Source organism: Bos mutus, chromosome 4 (genome assembly GCF_027580195.1).
Source record: "Bos mutus isolate GX-2022 chromosome 4, NWIPB_WYAK_1.1, whole genome shotgun sequence".
Taxonomy (NCBI): Eukaryota; Metazoa; Chordata; class Mammalia; order Artiodactyla; family Bovidae; genus Bos; species Bos mutus.
In genome coordinates, this window is record NC_091620.1 from 90921212 (window position 1) to 90943388 (window position 22177).

At 36.4% G+C, this 22177-nt stretch overlaps 1 protein-coding gene across 1 annotated transcript in view; it reads right to left on the reverse strand.

The window, feature by feature from the left end:
* Positions 1-22177, reverse strand: part of HDAC9 (histone deacetylase 9) — an 810729-nt gene that overhangs the window by 78968 nt on the left and 709584 nt on the right. The window contains exon 23 of the mRNA XM_070369757.1: positions 4072-4205. Coding sequence (XP_070225858.1) covers positions 4072-4205 — 134 coding nt within the window. The remainder of the gene's footprint in view (positions 1-4071; positions 4206-22177) is intronic.

Sequence of the window (22177 nt, forward strand, 5' to 3'; positions counted from 1 at the left end):
AAAGTCCCTTGGACTGTAAGGAGATCAAACCAGTCAATCCTAAAAGAAATCAGTCCTGATTATTCATTGGAAGGAATCCAATGAGTTACAATGAATTCACTCAAAGGAGTGATGCTGAAGCTGAAACTCCAATACTTTGGCCACCTGATGTGAAGAATTGACTCATGGGAAAAGACCCTGATGCTGGGAAAGATTGAAGGCAGGAGGAGAAGGGGATGACATAGGATGACATGGTTGGATGGCATCCCTAACTCGATGGACATGAGTTTGAGCACTCTCCAGGAGTCGGTGATGGACAGGGAAGCCTAGCGTGCTGCAGTCCATAGGGTCGCAAAGTGTCAGACACAACTGAGCGACTGAACCAAACTGAATTTTCCTGATACCAAAATCAGTAAAGAATACTAAAGAAAAGAAATTACAGGCCAATACCCTTGATGAACATTAAGGTTCAAAATACAAAATCCTCAAAAAATATAAGCAAACTGAATGCCATGATTATGTGAGATATATTCCACAGATGCAAAGGTAGTTCAACATCTGCAAATGAAAAAATGCAATAAGCCACATCAACAAAATGAAGGATAAAGATTACACAATCATCTTAATAGATGCAGACAAAGAATATGAAAAAATTCAATAGCCTTTCAAGAAAAAAACTTTCAATAAATTTGGGATAGAAGGTTTGTTGTTGTTTGGTAATTAAGTCAAGTTTGACTCTTTTTGTGACCCCATGGACTATAGCTTGCCAGGCTCCTCTGTCTATGGAGCTTCCTAGGCAAGAATACTGGAGTGTGTTGTCATTTTCTTTTCCAGGGGATCTTCCTGACCCACGGATTGAACCCACATCTCTTGCACTGCAGGCAGATTCTTTACCTCTGCGAAGGAAAGCACCATAACATAATCAAGTCCCATACATGAGAACATATAGGCTTCCTGGGCAGCTCAAATGGTACAGAATCTGCCCATGATGCGAGAGGCCTGGATTTGGGAAGATCCCCGGGAGAAGGGCATGGCAACCCATTCCAGTATTCTTGCTTGAAGAATTCCATGGACAGAGGAGCCTAGCAGGCTATAATCCATGGACTCACAAAGAATCAGACACCACTGAGTGACTAACACTTTCACTTTCATGAGAAACTCACAGCTAACATTGCACTCAATGTTGAAAAGCTGAAAACTTTTCCTCTTAGATCAGAAACAAGACTAGGATACCCAATACTGCCAAAATGTTATTCAACATAGTATTATGAGTACTGTCTAAAGCAATTAGACAAGAAAAAGAATGAGACATCTAAGTCAGAAAAGAACTGTTACTATTTGCAGATCACATGATATATATAGAAAACCCTATATATGCCACCAAAAAAACTGTTAAATGAATTCAACAAAGTTGTAGGATACAAAATCAACATAGAAAAATCAGTTATGATTCTAAATACTAACAATTATCTGAAAAAAATAAAATCCCATATACAATAGCATCAAAAACAATCTGCTGCTGCTGCTAAGTTGCTTCAGTCATGTCCGACTCTGTGCGACCCCAGAGACGGCAGCCCACCAGGCTCCCCCACCCCTGGGATTCTCCAGGCAAGAACACTGGAGTGGGTTGCCATTTCCTTCTCCAATACATGAAAGTGAAAAGTGAAAGTGAAGTCATGCAGTCGTGTCCAACTCTTAGCGACCCCATGGACTGCAGCCTACCAGCCTTCTCCATCCATGGGATTTTCCAGACAGGAGTACTGGAGTAGGTTGCCATTGCCTTCTCCCCCAAAACGATCTACTTAGGAATAAATGTATCCAAAGAAGTGAGAGACCTATACACAAAAATCTTTAAGACACTGATAAAAGAAACTGAAGACACAAATAAATGAAAAGATATCCTAGGTTCATGGATCAGAAAGATATAATTAAAATGTCCATAACATCCAAGTGAGGTATAGATTCAATGTAATACCTATCAAAGGGCATTTTTTCACAGCAACAGAAAAAAAAATCCTAAAATTGAAATGAAACCACAAAAGAATGCCAAATAGCCAATGTAATCTTGAGACAGAAGAATAATGTCAGAGTTATCACACTTCCTAATTTCAAGTTATATTACAAGCAATCAACTCAAGTTATATTACAAGTCATGGTACTGGCATTAAAAGCAGACATACAAGTTAACAGACAGAAGAGAGATCCCAGAAATAAACTCATGCATATACAATTAATCTTCAGCAAAGGAGCCAGACATACTCAATGGAGAATAATCTCTTCAATAAATGGTACTGGTCAAACTGGATAGCCATATGTAAAAGAATGAAACTGTATCCCTATCAATTTAAAATTGATTAAATATTTAAATGCAAGACTTGGAATCATAAAACTCTTGGAATAAAACACAGGGGGTGAGCCCCTTGACATTGCTATTGGCCATGGTTATTTGGATTGAGAACAAAAGTGAAAACAAAAATTAAAAACAGGTGGGACTACATGAAACTAAAAAGCTTCTGCACAATAAAGATAATCATCAATAAAATGAAAAGGCAATTCATGGAATGGGAATAAATATTTACAAATCATATACCCAGTAAGCAATTAGTATCCAAAATACACAAGGGGTTCATACAACTCACTAGCAAAACACACAAAACCAAATGCCACAATTCAAATTGGGCAAAGGACCTGAATATGTATTTTCTAACACAAACAGATGGTCAATATATACATGAGAAGGTGTTCACCATCAATAATCATCAGGAAAATGCAAATCAAACCATAATGAGATATCACCTCACATACTGCTAGGATGTGTATTATCAAAAAGAGAAGAGAGAAATGCTGGTGAGGATGCTGGGGAAAGGAAACCCTTGTGCATTCTTGGTAGGAAAGTAAACTAGTACAGTCACTAAGGAAAACAGTAAGAGGTCCCTCAAGAAATGAAAAATAGACCTATCACATGACTCAGGAATCTCCCTTCTGGGTAAATATTCAAAGGAAATGAAATCACTATTTCTTTATCTCAAAGAGACATCTGAACTTCCAATTTTACTGCATCACTATTCACAATAGTCAAGGTTTGGAAACAGTGCAAGCATCTCTCACTTAACGATGAATGGATAAAGAAAATGTAATACACATACACACCAATACACACCCACACACACACACAATGGATTATGCAATCTTAAAGGAAATCCTGTCTTTTGTGACATTATGGATGAACACAGAAGGTATTATGCTAAATGAAATAAGCTAGACAAGAAAGAAAATAAAACTTACCTAGAACCAAAAACAAGCAAATAAAATAGTTGAACTCATAGAATCACAGGGTAGAATGGTGGTTGCTGGAAGCTGGGGCTTGGGGTAGAATAGGGAATGTTTGGTAAAAGTTTGTAAACTTTTAGTAATAAGATGAATAAGGCTTGAAGATCTAAGGTATACAACAGTGAATATAACTGCTAATACTCTATTGTATAATTAAAATTTCTAAGAGAGTAGAACTTAAGTATTTTTATCCAAAAAAAGTAACTATGTGGGGTGATGAATGTATTAAATTAACTCAAGGAGGAATATCATTTAACAATGTCTGCACATTATTAAATAATTACATTATCAAATAATTACACCTATATAGGTTAGATATATGAATTATAATTTTGTATTCCAATTATACTTTAAAAAGCTGAAAAAATATTTCTAAAAAGTTTCCCTCCCTGAACTAACATAATCCTACAGAAAATATTGGGAACTTTTCTTTGAGTTAATTCTTTCTCAGTGTTTCATTGCTTATTAGCTGAGTCAATATACAGACCATTTCCTCCCATGGGTTATTTTTACATATTTACTGAGCTCTACCAATAACCTGATCGAGAGATGTACTGTATGGATTCTATAACTGGGCAAAAGTTACAGCATGAAACAGGAGGACATGTAAACTTTTCTTATCTACAGCTTGCCTTCTTCCTGTAAATTGTAAGAGCAACACCGTGTTTTCTGAGTATGTATGATGTTAAGAAAGATAAAACATATGCATGCGTACATTTCTGGTCCCTTAACCCCTGCTCTTTTATACTTTTAGTTTTTTACCTCATTTCCTAGAAGGGCATTTACACAGGCTTCTGATGCATCGCAGATGGCTGTGAGATCATGTCCTCCTTCTAGAGCCAACACCACATGTCCATCAGCCAGTGTCATCAACTGCTTCGTCAAATGGCCAAAGCCTACCATAATGCAAACAGAACATTTCAAAGTATAAATTAAAAGTCAGCTGACCACTAGAACCTAATATTGATTGAGCATTTATTGTGTGTAGGTCCTTTTCTCAGTACTTCCCACGTGCTAACTCATTCAATACTCACAATAATTTGATAAAAGATCTTGGATCACAAAATCCAAGATCCTGCAGCTACGAAGTCTCACAATTAAGATTTGCACCAGTCACGTGTGCACTCTTCACTGTGCACATTACTGCCTTTCACAATGCATTCTGTGTACACCTGGATGAAAAGTGTTCGGCTAATATTAATAAGGTATGCAATTCCATTTGCTTAATATTTGTTTCTTCGTTCCATCATTTGCCTTTATTATAAAAGGAAGAAGTTTTCCATGTATCACCTCAAATTACATACCTATGACATTAGATTTTACAGGCCTTCTTTTTACTATGAAATAGCTGATGAATACAAAAATTAATATCTATGTATGACATAACAAACAAGTGGTCACTGACCTCGCAATTTAAGGAAAATATTTTTGAAGCCCCCTGCATGCAACTCTCTAATAACACAACTCCCCCTCACTGTGGGTAATCAGGACTCTGTGTTGGTGTTTATGACTCCTTTGCTTTTGATTGTTTAACCTGCTTATTCTGGAATTTTATAAAAATGGTTTTAGACTTTTGCAACATATTCTTTTCACACTTTGTGTTAGTTCATTTCTGTCGACGCCTGTAACAACAGTTTTATGCTCTCTAGTAGGCCATTTAATGAATATACTTTATTTACCCACTCTCCTGTTGACAAATATTTATGTTTTTCTGTTATTCAAAAAAAAAAAATGTCCCTATGGGACTTTCCTGGTGGTCCAGTGGTTAGGACTCTGTGACTTCTCCACCATGGGCCTCCGTTGGATCCCTGATTAGAGGAACAAGGATCCCACAAGCGACCAAAAAAAAGCCAATAAGAACATTCTTATACCAGCCTTCTGGCGCACACATGCAAGAGTGGAGTAAAACTGCTGTGACTTACAACCTGCTAAATAAAACCAGATCATTTCCAAGGACTATGATCAATCCCCACTGCGAGAAGCAGTGTATATCAGAATTCCTGTTTAGTTTCATCCTTGCCAACATTTGGTGTGATGGGCCGTACATGTGGGTGGCAAAGAATGGCATCTTACTGTGGTTTCATTCAGAATAAGGAGAAACCTTTCTATTTCTACCCTGAATTGAGTTTTTATTATAAACAGATGTTCAATTTAATTATTTTTACTACACCAAACGAGATGGTTTTTCTCCTACAATTTCATAGTGTTGTGAGTTACATTAATATTTCAAATATTTAGGCATCATTGAATTTATGGAATAAAGTAAGTTTGTTTATGATATATTATCATTTTTATACACACTGAATTTGACTAATGCTTTGTTTAGGATTTTTTCACTATGTTGATGAAAGAAGTTAATCAATAAATTTCTATTCTTTTACTATTTTGAATTTTATTATGGCTGGACCTTCTTTTTCTATTATTTGACCCTAGAATGTTGGGTAGAAATCTTCTGTAAACCATTTGACTCTTCTGTTTTGTCTGAGGATGACATTTATCTACTGAGAATTTTCTTAGGGATTAGGGAACTATTCTTGCTTTCAATATCTTCCCAAGTTACATTTTCCCAGAAATATGTATCTTTTGTGTTCAAATGTATTCAATAAAGTTGTTTATTACCTTATCATCATATTTTGGAACCTCAATGAGATGTAGTCATTGTTAGTAGAGCCTCAACATCTCTGAAGTTTTCTTTCATTTATTTTCTGTCTCTCTCTGTCCGACAATATGTGTATTTTTGTTGCAGATTTACCTTCCTGGCTTTTTCACTCCAGATGTATCTAGTCTGCTATTTATACTTTCATCAATATCTTCATTTCAGTGATTCGTTGTTCAATCCTAGGTGTTCTGTTGGGTTATATTTCATAACTTCTTAGTCACTTTAATCTTTCAAGTTTTTATTTCTTTAGACATAATTACTTTATATTCTAGATCTGCTATTTGAAGTCTTTATGGCTTAGTTTTACTATTTTTGTTCCTGCTGATTCAGCCTCATGATGTCTTAATTTTCCTTTGCTTTTATTTTTTTTTTTTGAGTTCATATTCATTAGAACTTTATATATGAGAAAGCTTGGAGAATAGATTTGAATATGATATTTACCTTTGAAACCCAAGATGAGTGGGATTTTGTTTACTTCTGCTGGATGGCTGAAACATTACCAAGCAGGATAAATTTTAAATCCTCACCGAAGGGCTATTTTTCAAAATGTACAGATAATGAAAATAAGGATCCCAAAACTTGATTACAAATTGTCATAGAAAAGACATTTTTTCCCTTTTCATTCCCTTTGAAATTCTCTGTATTGACAGTTACAGCTAAGATCAATTTGTTGTTTTGTTCAGCAATGTCTCCTTTTCTCCTATTTATCCTTTTCTTTAGAGTCGGCTCTTTGACATTTCTTTCTTTATTCTGCTCTCCAATCAAAACCCTTCCCTTTGGAGACTGAAGGCTTTGACGCCCTTTTTGAGAATACAGGAGTCTATTAATGTTCAAACTTTTGCCAACTGTATACTTTAGGATGGCCCAGAGTGGCCAACAGCTACAGTATTTGTTTGCTTTTCTTCCTCTTTTTGGAAGTCCTCCATAAATTTAAAAGAGTAGTTTTCATATTTACACATAGGAGTATTTCAGAATATATAGTCTCTCATATTGCCAAATGTAAATCTCTTGTTCAATGTCTAAAAAATTATAACAATTCATCAATGCGCCCACTTTTAGGAACAATTAACAAAAAGAATAAATAAAAATATTTAAAGCCATGTGTTCAATATTGTTTAATTTGCTTTAAGAACTTCCAGGGAACATAAATTTAGTTTTTAAATCAATTATATTTTTAAAATAATTAATAGATGTTTTGCTATAGGGTAACATCTAGGCTCTGCTCACAGATCCTTAAATGCTCAGCGACTCACAAGTTTCTGAGTCAACTTGTTGAAAACAAGTGGCCAAGATTTCAGAGTAGGAAGACCCTGAACTCACCTTGTCCCCTGGGCACCCTGGAATTACAACTATTACAGAGCACCTATTGAGGAGAAAGACTAGAAGGGTATCAGAGATCTTCTACAACTAAAGACATAAAGAATGAACCACAAGGACATGGGTAGGAAGGGTAAGATGTGGTATAGTCAAGAACCATATTCCAGGGTGAGGACCACAAACACAAGGATAATCACAGTTAGAGAGTTTCTCCCCAAGGAATGAGGGGTCTGAGGCCTATTACAAGCTCCCCAGTCTGGGTGTCCTACACTGGGAAGCCAAGATCCTAGAAGTCTAGCTTTAAAGGCCAGTGGGGCTTACTCTTGGGAGAGTCAAAGGGCAATGGGAAATAGACCCCAGTCTTAAGGCACACACAAAATCTCACATAATTCAGGACCCAGGGCAGAAGCCATAATTTGAAAGAAGCCTATGTCAGACCCACTTTCTGATCCTAGAGTAATAAAAGGGGAAAAAAACCCTACAAACAAGCATACACTCCCCAGCAAGACTTTCACTCAGATTTGATGGAGAGATCAAAAGCTTCACAGACAAGCATAAGCTAAAAGAGTTCAGCATAACCAAAAAAGCTTTACAAGAAATGTTAAAAGGACTTCTCTGTGAAAAAGAAAAGGTCATAACTAGAAATATGAAAATTATAAAAGGAAATATTTCATTGGTAAAGGCACATATATACAAAAGTTAGTAAATTAGCCACATATAAAGCTAGTAGGAAGGTTTAAAGATCAAGGGAGTAAAATCCACATAAGTACTACTTATCCACAATAAGTAGTTAAGGGACACACAAAACAAAAAGATGTAAAATGCTATGTCAAAGACAGTAAATGTGGGAAATGAAGTTAAAATTCATAAGAGAGCAGCAACTTAATCATATTCCTGTATGTCTGCATGCTCAGTTGCTCAGTCCTGTCTGCCTGTTTGTGAACCTATGGACTGCAGCCTACCAGGCTCCTGTGTCCGTGGATTTTCCAGGAAAGAATACTGGAGTGGGGTGCCATTTCCTACTCTCGGGGATCTTCCTAATGCAGGGACTGAACCCGTTGTCTCCTGCATCTCGTGCATTGGCAGACAGATTATCTACCACTGAGCCACCTGGGAAAGCCCCCATATTTATATTTAAATCACTATATATAAACCTCATGGTAACCACAAACCAAAAATCTATAATAGATACACACACAGAAGAGAGAAAGGAACTCAAACATAATTCTAAAGATAGCTGTTTGCCTTTAAAAGGCACATGAAAACTCAATGCACTCAATAGATAAATATAGAAAAAGATATCATTTGTGGTTATCGGAGGTGGGATTTGGGGGGAAGGGGAATTACATGAAAGCAGTCAAAAGGTGCATACTTCCAGTTACAAGATAAATGAGTACTATGGAAATAATGTACAGCATCATAAATCTGATTAACACTGCTGTGTGTCACATATGAAAGTTGCTAAGAGTGTAAATCCTAAGAGTTCTCATCAGAAGGAAAATACTTTTTCTATTGCTTTAATTCTGTACCTGTTGATGATGGGTGTTCACTAAACTTACTGTGATAATCATCTCATGATTTATGCAAGTCAATTTATTATGCTATACACTTATTTTTCGGGGCAGTTTTGTGTTTACAGAAAATTTAAGCAGAAAGCACAGAGAGGTCCAATCCACCACCCCACCTTGCTGTGGTTTCCCCTATTAACAACATTCTGCATTAGTGTGGTGCATTTGTGACAGTTGATGAGCCAATATTGATAACTTACATTACTGTTTACAAAAGTTCACGACCAGGCTTTTCTCTTTTTGTATAACTCTAGGGGCTCTGACAGATGCATACTGTCATGTATCCACCATTACAACATCACACAGAATGCTTCAAGGCCCTATAAATCTCCTGTGTTCCACCTGTCATACCTCCTCTCTGCCCTGCAACAAACCCTTATCTTTCTCATTTCTACAGTTTTGCTACTCATTTTTTCAATGTTTACATTAATTAAAATTTTTAGTTTCTTTTATTAACTATTCTAAAGTACAAAAGACTATATTTCACTCTCCCTCATTTAATACTTATAATATTTATAATATCAATATTTCTATACTCATGAAAACTTAAAACAATTACCTTGAATATTGAAATGCATGGTCTTCAAGCCTGCCTAGGCTGTTTTCAAGCCTGACCTTGTTCCTCTCTTAAATATTATGGTTTTTTTGTGTGAAAAGAAAGTAAGTTTTCAGAATACAGTTGGCAGAACCAAATCAAAGTCTATAAAACTGTCAAGCAATAAGACCCCAAAACCAAACTAAGTTGCTTCCATTTTGGAATAATGAAATAATATCTTCTTAATCCTTGGAAATGCACTGAAATATTCACTCAATAAACTAGAGCTGTCCAGAATTTCAGCTCTGGTATTGCACTTGAGGTTAAGTATGAATAAGACAAATCTATTATGATAGAAGTCAAAATATTCACTTTATAATGATTGTATGTTTCTAAATACTTGGCAAAACAATTCTAAAAAGATTTAAAATTGGATGAAAATTGTTTCCAAGCATTACTGCACTCAAGCATTATTTTCCACACCTATGGGTCTCACAATGATACCAAGAAAAATCTTTTCCACAGGCCATTTAAGAATGAGGCTGACCACATTAAAATCCACCTTTTTATCCAACTGCTATGAAAAGAGCAGTAAGCTTACAGAAAATGTGTAATGCAAAGTTCTGATCCTTAATGCTTAGAAATACTCTTGGTCTAAGTCAAGACACATAGTAAATAATTCCATTCTGGAAGAAATATTCATAAAACTCACAGACAAATATTTCTGCTAACCATATTGTTAAATACTCTGAACAGCTTTTCCTGTAATCTAAGCCATGGCCACAGTGATAACTTTAAAAGATATAATAATAAATCAAGCAGGTATGCCAAATCTTTCATACGGAAGGTTCCTAACAATTGAGAATTCAATTATCTAAAGTCACTGCTGAGCAGATCAAATCACATGGATTTTAAAAAGGAAGGGGGGAGGGAGAGGGAGAAAAATCTCAAATCTGATTTAAGTTCACTCTTTTCCTTTGAGAATAAAAAAAAGTCCCATAAAATACCAAATTTAGATGGGATAGTAAAAAGTGGAAGGAAAGAATGGAATGAAGCTAATCTTTGATCTCTATCCAAATTCCTCTTTCTTTTACCTACAGGGTTTATTTCCATTCACATGTTACCCATGTGATCTCTGGAGCCACAGATTGAGGCAGCTGAGCTTTGAGTTATCCTTGCACAAAACATTCAAGTGGAGTATAGAAATAAAATTTCTGAGTCCTATGCTCTCTCTTCTCATCAAAGCAAGGAATTTAAGAACAATGTTTTACTTCTGTTAACCTGAGTTCTACTGTGTCCATTGTAGAGGGATCTGAAAAGCTAAGTGTGGCTACCAGTGTCAAGGTATTACTCTTCCAGATATGTGAAAAAGAAGATTCAATGGTGTGTGTGGTTATGTGATTAGAGAGTTATAGAACATAATTTTAATGGGCATAATTACAAGTTACATTGGATAGCTTTTACTTCTAGGGCACAAAAACTCATCCTACTGGTCACAGCAAACTGAATTTGCACAGTTGAAAAATTACAGCAGAGCACAGTGCCAGGAAGGTTGTCCTCAAGGAGGTTTGAGTGTCCTGAGTGTGAGGGCTCATGGGAAAGAAGCAATTAAGCAAGAAAGTCAGTCTGTATAATGTGTGCTGAGCTGAAGCAGCCACAGATATGATATGGGTATGGAACTAGGCACTCAGGGAGGAGGCTAGGGTAGCAAGATGGATGGGGTCAGGTCAGTACTAGAATTGTTATGCAGTTAACGAAAAATCCTAAAAGATGATGCTGTTAAAGTGCTGCACCCAACAGGCCAGCAAATTTGGAAAACTCAGCAGTGGCCACAGGACTGGAAAAGTTCAGTTTTCATTCCAGTCCCAAAGAAAGGCAAAGAATGCTCAAACTACTGCACAATTGCACTCATTTCACATGCTAGCAAAGTAATACTGAAAAAAATTCGCCAGGCTAGGCTTCAACAGTGAACTCCCAGATGTTCAAACTAGATTTAGAAAAGGCAGAGGAATCAGAGATCAAATTGCCAACATTCGTTGGATCATAGAAAAAGCAAGAGAATTCCAGAAAAACATCTACTTCTGCTTTATTGACTATGCTAAAGCCTTTGACTGTATGGATCACAACAAATTGTGGAAAATTCTTAAAGAAATGGGAATACCAGACCACCTTACCTGCCTCCTGACAAACCCGAATACAGGTCAAGAAGCAACTGTTAGAACCGGACCTGGAAAACAGACTGGCTCCAAATTGGGAAAGGAGTACGTCAAGGCTGCATATTGTCACCCTGCTTATTTAACTTATATGCAGAGTACATCATGTGAAATGCCGGGTTAGATGAAGCAGAAGCTGGAATCAAGATTGCTGGGAGAAATATCAATAACCTCAGATATGCAGATGACACCACCCTTATGGCAGAAAGTGAAGAGGAACTAGAGAGTCTCTGGAAGTAAATGAGGAGAGTGAAAAATCTGGCTTAAAACTCAACATTCAAAAAACTAAGATCATGGCATCTGGTTCCATCACTTCATGGCAAATAGGTGGAGAAACAATGAAAACAGTGACAAACTTTATTTTCTTGGGCTCCAAAATCACTGCAGATGGTGACTACCACCATGAAATTGAAAGATGTTTGCTCTTTGGTAGTAAAGCTATGACAAACTGAGACAGCATATTAAAAAGCAGAGACATTACTTTTCCAACAAGGCCTATGTAGTAAAAGCTATGGTTTTGTCCAGTAATCATGTATGGATGTGAGAGTTGGACCATAAAGAAGGCTGAGCACCTAAGAATTGATGTTTTTGAAATGTGGTGTTGGAGAAGACTCTTGAGAGTCCCTTGGACTGCAAGGAGATCAAACCAATTAATCCTAAAGGAAATCAGTCCTGAATATTCATTGGAAGGACTGATGCTGAAGCTGCAATACTTTGGCCATCTGATGTGAAGATCTGACTCATTAGAAAAGACCATGATGGTGGGAAAGATATAAGGCAGGAGGAGAAAGGGATGACAGAGGATGAGATGGTTGGATGGTATCACTGACTCAAAGGACATGAGTTTGAGCCAGTCCCAGGAGATAGAGATGGATAGGGAAGTCTGGCGTGCTGCAGTCCATGGGGTTGCAAAGAGCAGGACACGAATGAGCAACTGTTTGTTTATTTATTCATTACTGAAAATAAGCCTCAGAAGTTGTCCCAACCATGTGCAGTAACTATGACAAAATATCATAAGAAATATTTTTTAAAGTGAACGTTGTTAACTTAAGCTCTTTTGAGGAAATCTTCTAGAATGGGGTGCTAACGTAGTACTACTACTGCTGCTACTACGCTAAAGAATACTATATATAGCCTGTCCGCTCTAAAAAGCATTAAATTAAATTAATACAAGCAAATAAGCATCATTATAGGTACTAGAAGGAAGGTACGTTGTAAAAAAAAGAAAAATTCTCTTGCTTTTGATGACTAAACAAACACACGGAACTGGTAACTCCCAAGACTGGGAGCCACTGAGGAAGAGAACTGGAAGGACAGCTTCAGTTAGAATTTTCTGCTCAGTTCCAGCTTCACTGGAAGCAAACTTACTTTTGTCACTTCTGAAAATAATATTAAATAAGTTGCAAATATGGTAGTGATGCAAATGATCAGTTTCACTTTGATTTCCTGAAATTCTGTGGGGGTGTATTTCTGCTTAAGAAGTCAAAATTGTGTCAGCATTTTTTTCTAAGTTTGGGAAACTCTTTGAAATGAGAAGTTGCTCTAGGAAAGCTCTAAGATTAAACTTTAGATAAATATTTAATAACTAACCCATAGAACATAAAAGGATTCACCCTTTAAAATGGCATGTGTCAAGTGCTTCTCCGCAATGTTTCCCAAATAGTTCCCAGGATACTGGTAGTGCAAAAACACAACCCTTACTTTAATTTCCATTTGAAAACAACTATTTTCAAAACAAAAATGGACACATTGTTAAAAATGTGGAAAATAGAAAAAAGTCAAAGAAAATTATGTAATATATAACAAATATATGTTGCTACATATTATTATTCAATAACTAAATATAAATAAAATAATTATAATTTATACAATAATAAACCCAGTCCTATAAACCAGAGATAGCCAATCCCACTTTTGTGCAATTTCATGCTTATCATTTTCTGTACATTTAAAAAATAAAAGAGGATCACACTGTACTTTTTAAATTTATATTTATAAACATAAATATAGTAGAAAACATGTTTTGTAGACTCTACAATATCTTTTTAACATACTACTTTTCTGTTTTTAGACATTAACTTACTAGTTTTCAGCTTTATATATAAGGTTGTAAATAATATCCTCCTATATGGTAAAGCAGTCACTTATCTGATTCTAGTGTTATTATCTATTATTATTGGATGAAAAGAGGCTTGCTCTTTTGACTGTTAACTTTCCTCTTTTATTCCAGAGTATGAGATAGAACATATACTGTAAGGCACATGAAGGCACGATGGAAATGAAGTTCCTAAACTTTATAAACTTCATTTGTGTGTGTTCAGCAATGGATAACTGAAACATTCTTATAGAAGCTCAGAGAAATGAGATACTTCTAGAAAGTCTGCTTTTATTATGAAATTGAAAACATGGAATGTATCAGAACTCTTTAAGGAGGCTGACCCTGAGGGACTTCTGCTGTGGCTTGAAGAGGGACTTCTCTCTAACTTACAGTATAGTTACCATTGTTGTTTCGCCATTCTATAAAAGTCAGACTCTAGAATCAGCAACCAATGCCCAAGAAAGGTACTGGCTCATGATTCACTTGATTAAGAAAAATAATAGTGATACAAAATGATTGATTAGAAATCACTCCTACTTGTAAATCTAATTTTGCTGATGTCAGCCTCCCATTCACTACAAGTACTTTTCTATTATTTCCAATGACTGCCTGTCTGCCTGGAAAGCTTCAAGAAAAAAAACAAACAACAACAACAAGAACAAAAAAAAACAGTGACAGAGACAATCCCATCCCCATAGTGCCATTTAGCAAAGGCAGTAGAATGAGAATCAGCAGCAGTGACAGTCTCTTCAGAAATGTATGTGCGTGTTCAGTCACTAAATCTTGTCTGACTCTTTGCAACCCTGTGGACTGAATCCACCAGGCTCCTCTGTCCGTGGGATTTCCCAGGCAAGAATACTGGAGTGGGTTGCCATTTCCTCCTCCAAGGGATATTCCCGACCCAGGGATCAAACCTGCATCTCCTGCATTTCAGGAGGGTTCTTTTTTGACATCTAATATGTTACTGATTTATGTAATTTTTGTAACTCTTTCTGACATGTTAAAAACCCTCAATAACAATTTTACTCATTTTTAAACAGGTTAGTTTCATTTGATCCTGAAATAGCTGTGAAGACTTCACTGCAAATCCAGTATAGCAGGGATCCCTGGAGTCAGACACTTTTGTTCTGTTTTGATTTGCAATTTAATTTTGCATATCCACTGGCAAATTTTCCCTAGTTACATTCAGGAAAGATCAACTGAAGAATGCACATACGGTGAAGTATAATTACAAAAACTGGAGCCATTTTCCTCTCTAAACCCCTTAGTCATTAAGTTAACCATGCTTTACTTTAGGAAGATGCAGTCAAACTCAAATTGAGAGAGAAGTTTGGGTAGCATGTGGCTGTCTCATGTACTCTGAGGCTCTCGAGCAGGACTTCAAAGCAGAAGCTGATTGTTGCAGATGGGAAGAATGCTTTTCACAGAAATACCTTTTTAAGACTCATGATGTTGTAATTCATATGGTAGGCACTTGTGATTCGTTCCTGATGATGTTGGGATCATTTAACTCACAAAACCAGTGTTGCTACTATAAAATCCTTTCATCTATAGCCAAAAAAGGTTTATTTCATGCAAATGAAAAATTTTCATTAAAGAATCGCCCTAATAATGCGGAAGGTATATGTTTTCTGGCCATGTTTAAAATGTAAATTTATGAACATATTTTGAAGATTCATTTCACTTTAAGATCTTTATGTATTTGATGTCCTAGGACTCTTTTCAAGGTCACTGAAACCGGAAATCACTTTTAGAAGAAATATGGAGATTATTATCATTAAATCTTTCAGTTGGCTTATTCCAAGCAGCCCTATAAATACTGCATATGTTTTAAAGAAGGCACTTTCAAGTAAAGTAAAAATCCTTTTACTGTTCTAGTCAGTGACGCTCCAGAAGGTAACTTTATATTCTCAGCACCTTTTGTAAACAAATGAATGGTTGGTTTGTATTAAACAATGTCTGAGACAGCAAAATACTCCAAAGTAGTATTTCAGAAAAATGATATTAAAAAAAAAATTATCTTCAGGAATTCCTGAGAATAAAATGGCAAGAGAAGTTGACTGGCATTTTGACCATCCATCCATCCATCCATGATTTATCTATCTAAAAAGCAACAAGTTATTTACTAAATGCCTACTATGTGCCACAGTTTTATATATAAATGTTAAAATACATGAACCTCAGTTTTCTCAGCTGTAAATACAACTAATGACTATTCTACCTCACAGATGTGAAATAATCATAAAAAGCCACCTCAATATATGCATATATATATCTATGAACAGAACCTAGCACATAGTAGGTATTCAGTTTTTGTATTTTCAAATGAAAGAATTTAATCATAGAATTTAAGATCTAGAAATGAATTTTAAGCTTAAATATTCCAACCCCTTCTTTAAGGTTGAGGAAACTAAGACCCATAAAGATCAATTATCAAGGCAAACAGTTAACTACAGAGTTGGGATGAGAACTCTGCATTTTCCACCATTCAGCCCACTCAATAGATATTAGGACTGCTCATTTTTTTTCAGAAATGATTTCCAGTTCAAAAAGAACTTGAAAGAGAATTCCTAGACACCAAATGGCTTTTACAAATTACTGCTTTGGTGTGCTAAGTGTAAATAAACCAGAAGCATGTGAATTAAATTTCCCTTAACAAACACAAATATAAAACCATTGAGGAGAAAAAAAAATCCCTAGAAAATGCTTTTGGGTATCATAGGACCATTCCTTCCAACCCCTCAACAAAATTGTTTTTGCCAAACCCCAACTGCAATTTGATTTGCCAATCTCTAGCTTGTACTGCTGTTTTCAATAAGGCATTAAACACATGGGATCTATTCTCTCATCGATGCTCAGGCATAACTGGCCAAGTGGGATGGAACAAGAGCAGGACACACTCATGCTAAGCAATGATGATCCCATTACAGTACTCTGCATTATTCAAATTCAACCAGTATTTACTGAGTACACACAATTAACAACAGCTAGGGAACTACATGGTTGAATAAGAGATCATTCTTGCTTCCAAAGAACTAAATTACATACAAGAGGCATATACACAGATAAATACAATTTGATATGTAGAAAGACAACTGTTATAAAACAAACACATTTTTATAAAGATTAATAGATGGAAGACATCTATCTGTTTAGAGGGAACTCATAAGATAATAGAGGACATAGTCAAACATCTGCAGTGTTACGCATTTGTATATCTTTGCTTCAGCTTCCCACTTCTGATACAGGAACAGTCTTGTCGGTTTCAGTGAAATAATATATGTAAAATGCATCTACCCAGCACTTGACACTCAAACAGTATCAATAACTATTACTTCCTCACCAGCCCATCAGCCTCTTCATGATGCAAAAGCTCTCTTAGCAATTATCCTAAATGGCATTATTCTTTTCATTCATTTGGTTTTTCTATTAGTAAACTTAGTTCTAGAGTCACTCAATTATGCTTACAGAGGATCATATATATTGAAGTTCCAGACAGCAAAATGGGGAATGGAAAAGTAAGTGTGGGGGAAAAGAATTCATATTTTGAGATAATCGTCTTTAAAATTTTTTCAAAAAATAAATCGCCAAGAATTGATACTTTGGAATCTAGCATACAGCTTGGTACATAGTAGGTGCTCAGTACATGCTATTGAAGGAATTAGTGAATGTGGAATGAATATATTCTATTAACTTTACTTAATTCCATTTCAATTACATTAGTATGGTAGGTAGAATTCACAGGACCTCCGAGAACTCTTGCTCTTGAACAGAACTCTCTCTCGGGTGTGGATAGAATCTGTGCATGTAACGTATACTCCTGTGGAATGGCAAAAAGACGTTTCAGTTGACTTTGTGTAAATCAAAAGGAAGATATCAGGCAGTGTCAGGGGAAACTGGGCTGGGGGGTCGGGGTGGCTCCAATAATCTAATCACAGAAGCCCTTGAAAAGCGGAGTTTTCTCCAGTTGGTATTATAAGAGGAAGTCAGATTTGAAGCATGAGAAGGACTTGACACAGCACTGATGGTTTGAAAACGTTAAGGGACCACAAGAGGAGAAATGTTAGTAGCTTCTAGCCAGCAAGGAAATGAAGACTTCAGCTCTACAACTGCAAGAGATTAAATAAACTCAAAAGAGGATTGTTCCTTAGAATGTCTAGAATAAAGAGCCAGCCTGGCTGGTATTTTAGTATCAGCTTTGTGAGACTGGAAGAGGGAACCCAGTTGGGTCGGTGCAGACTTGTGACCTACCAGAAAGGTGAGGTAATAAATGGATGGTGTTAGGAGTCAATAAATTCATATCCCTGAATATACTAGAGGCCCCAAATAAATCAACAGCAGAATAACAGTTCAAGAGGTAAAGTTGATAGTGTAAGGAAAGTTGGAATAGTAATGGTAACTACAACAATGAACAATTCTAAAATATTTATCCTGTGCCAGGTCCTGGGGTTCATATAGATGTTTCATGGAATCCTCATACCACGTTATGAAGTAGCTATAGAGAGTATCCAAATCTCTAGAGGGGCAAACTAAGGGAAGTTGAGTAACTTTCCCAAAGTCATACTGGGAATAGAGTAATATATAGTAATATCAGGACTCAACTCAGGCTTTAGACTCTGAAACCTTAACCACTGACCCTACTGTTTAAAATAATTTTTCAAAAAATCTACACACATATGTTTAGTTTTCTCTGTGAATAAGATGAAGTAACCAATGCATGTCATCATGTGTCCAAAGGATTCATCTGTCCTCACTATCATCCACCCATTTCCCCACAAAGTGTCAAGGGCCAGAATGCTAAGATGCATACCTTGGCAATGCCTGAACAAACTGTCTGTTAGAATAAGATTATGATGAATTCTTAGTCGTGATGAGATACTTCAAATAGAGGCAGTGCTGCTAGTTTCTCTGTTACCTTGACCCAAAGACAAAATCTATGGGTCACTTCGTTTAAAAGAACAGAAGAATCCTAGTCCTGAATGAACATGAGTTTATGTAAATCAGGTGACCTTTTCCAGGCAGAGAGATTTCTAGAACGGTGAACTCTTCTAAAGAGTCAAGGGCTCTGTATGATCACTGGCCATGTCTGACTGGACACTGCAAGGCTTCTCTAAATAATGTATCAAGTGCTGAAGGAATTATGGGAAGTGTTACATGGCTGAAAGAGTGTACAAGTTAGGAGAAGACTGCACCTGGAGACGGGCAGACATGCCAGAGGAAAACTGCATGCTCACTTGCAGAGAGCAGTGAGCTTAGCAACATAGCAGCCACCCAACTACCTGTCACTAGCTTCTCACAATTTTTAGGGTTAAATTCAAAGCCTTCAGGACATGGTCTCTCTTTCCAGTTTAATCTTCTGTCACACCCAATGTTTACTCTTCCCTTAAGTTAAATATAACTATTTATACAATTTGATGAACACAGCAACCAGAGTCTACATTTCTGAGTATCCACTGGTGTAACGTCTTGTCCACATCCAGCTAACCCCTACTCATCTTTTAAATTTAGAGTAACCAACATCCTGAGCCCCCTGGGCAATGCAGAGTTGTTCTTATGTGTCCTCTCAACACTGATTCCTCTCTCTAATCCTTAATTTGTGAGTTCATCCTTCGAGGTTGTAACCTGCTGACCAACAGTGTCTGTATCTTGCCTGGCCTCATATATTCAGTGCCTAGTACAGTAATGGGCATTCTCAGTGTGTTAATTAAATGCTGATGTCTAAATAGTACAGAGACCTCAAGCTGACTTTATAGACCTGGATCAATGTGTGTTAACACCTAAACTATATATGAACTTATTGCACGGTAGGCTCTTTACAACTTCTTTAATGCTCAACACAGTCAACACACACACGCACGCACACACACACACACACACACACACACGAGGCACTGCCATTATTCTTAAACAAGAAATGGAAAATTAACAGAGAAAGGTTAAGTGCATTGTCCAAGGTGAAAGAACAGAGGTAGGATTTAAACCTTCTGACTCTGGAGTCCACATTCTTAAATTACAATACCTAAGTTTTTAGATTCAGGGCCCATGGTGATACTTAAGAGCTATTTTTGAAGAAAAGTAAAGAAAAGCAAAGCCCTGAAAAGTTTTATGATTCTATAATATACCTACTGTAGAATAAATACTTCCCTTTCTTAATTTTTTTTTCAATACTGTGGCCAATACAAGTAAAAAATCTTTCTCAAAGATTGGTTAAAAGGAGCATCCAGGAAAAAAGTTGAGGTCCAGAGAAAATACAACAGGCCAAAGAGAAAACTCAAGTCCCTGTCACAGACTGTTTCTTACACTATGCTATGGAACTTATAAGAAATGTCATTAATTTACAGAATGAAAGTAGAATACGATATCTTCAAGAGGATTCAAAATAATCGTGGCTGATCCATTCACTAAAGAGGTATTTGTTGAGAATCTACTATGTAACATAAACTGTGCTGGCCAATAAGGAACAGTTTTGAGCTTAACAAAGACAGTCCCTACCCTTAGAAGGCAATGGCACCCCACTTCAGTACTCTTGCCTGGAAAATCCCATGGACGGAGGAGCCTAGTGGGCTGTTGTCTATGGAGTCGCAGAGAGTCGGAAACGACTGAGCAACTTCACTTTCACTTTTCACTTTCATGCATTGGAGAAGGAAATGGCAACCCACTCCAGTGTTCTTGCCTGGAGAACCCCAGGGACGGGGGAGCCTGGTGGGCTGCCATCTATGGGGTCGCACAGAGTCGGACACGACTGAAGCGCCTTACTGAATTGAATTGAATCCTTACATCACTTAGAAATTAACGTTAGTGAGAGCCACCATCACCAGGTACCATGCTATGTGTGTGAAATACATTATATCATTTAATCACTACACAACTGCCCAGGCGGGAGAATGAACTTGCCTAAGCAATACAGTCAATGGCAAAGCCATAATAACGAGGCAACTGGACTTCAAACCTGTCAGCTGCATTTGAATCCAAATAACACTGAAGTACTAGTTTAAACTAGTACTAGTTTAAACAGCACCAGCTGTTCCTGAATAATACTCATCAAATGTTAATGACTGTTACCCATTCTTCTTACTCAAGCTTTAATTTATATTCATAAAAACCAATTTTCAGGAAAAGAAATATCTACTTCGATTTTCTGATACTATCACTTTGAAAAGAAATAGATTACCACCACCACCCAAACCCCTAATTCCTTTTCAAATTAACCTTTGGAACTATTAATAAACTTCCTTTTCAGTGTTGGTATAGCATTAATTCATGACTACATTCCTCAAATCCAGCTCATTATGGTCACATCATTATGTGACCATAATGATGGGCACAGCAACACTTGTAGTGACCACTGCCAAAAAGTTTGTCTACTTGTCCTTGGGGTAACTTTATGACTAACTGCTTTTTAAAATATATGTAGTGTCTGACGCATAGAACCCAAAGTTTCTGGTCTTTAAAAACAATCAAACAACAACAAAAACCCCACTACTGAGTCTTAATGTACACATTCCTCACAAAGAGATGCCTGTAGAAACAGATAATATCAATAGATAATTCGTCAAAATGCCAGGTAAGTATCAGCAAAATTTTAAATGTTTGTTGAAAGATATAAAAACAAATTATTCTCTTCTAAGGAGAAAGAGGACATACATCTCATTGCCAAAAACATTCCTTGGAATCCCATTTCCCAAATGACCTAGGTTTTTAATTTCAAGACAAAAATACCTGATTTTAAAAGATAAGTATCTACCCTCTGGGAAAAACTGATGATTTCTTATTTTTATTGCCATAAAAGGAGGTTCAGGAAGCCTCTAAATTATAGGTTTCAAGCAACCATTTAATTTAGATTAAATTAGACAGCAATTGTATGTTAAATAAATATGAAATGGCTCTGCATGTATTTGTTAAAGATTAAACCTTCTGTAATACTTGGCTTCTATTACACATTTGTTATTGCTGATTTTTAAAATAAATCACCATTTAATTGAAATACTTAAAGAACATTTACAAAGGAAAGTATAGTATTTAGCAAGACCCATGAGAATCTAATAAGCCCAGTAGGGTAGTTCTTTCAAAAGTAGCCAATTCTCCAACATTGTGGTAGAAAACTTGTAGTGAAATTGTGGCCAGAATCCTACACAATCTTTACAAATGGCATGATTCAACTTGCCAATATGAAACCAAAAAGAGTTTTATTTTAAACATTTTTTATCAAAGTAGTTTTGGTCTGTCATAGGTTCTTCCCATCTGCCATTAAAAAAAAAAAAAATTGAAAGAATTATAGATGGATGAAAATAGGAACTCCTTCATCTCCATCAGACACTTGAGTATAACTATCATTTTGGAGGGGAAAAATGAAATACCCCAGAGGACACTGCATTGTGATTTTTATCCTGCTTTCCTAAGTTGGAGATGTGCTACATGAAAAAAGAGGCTTCCGAGATCATGCTAAAAGTCTGGCATCTTAAGGCACAATTTCTTTCT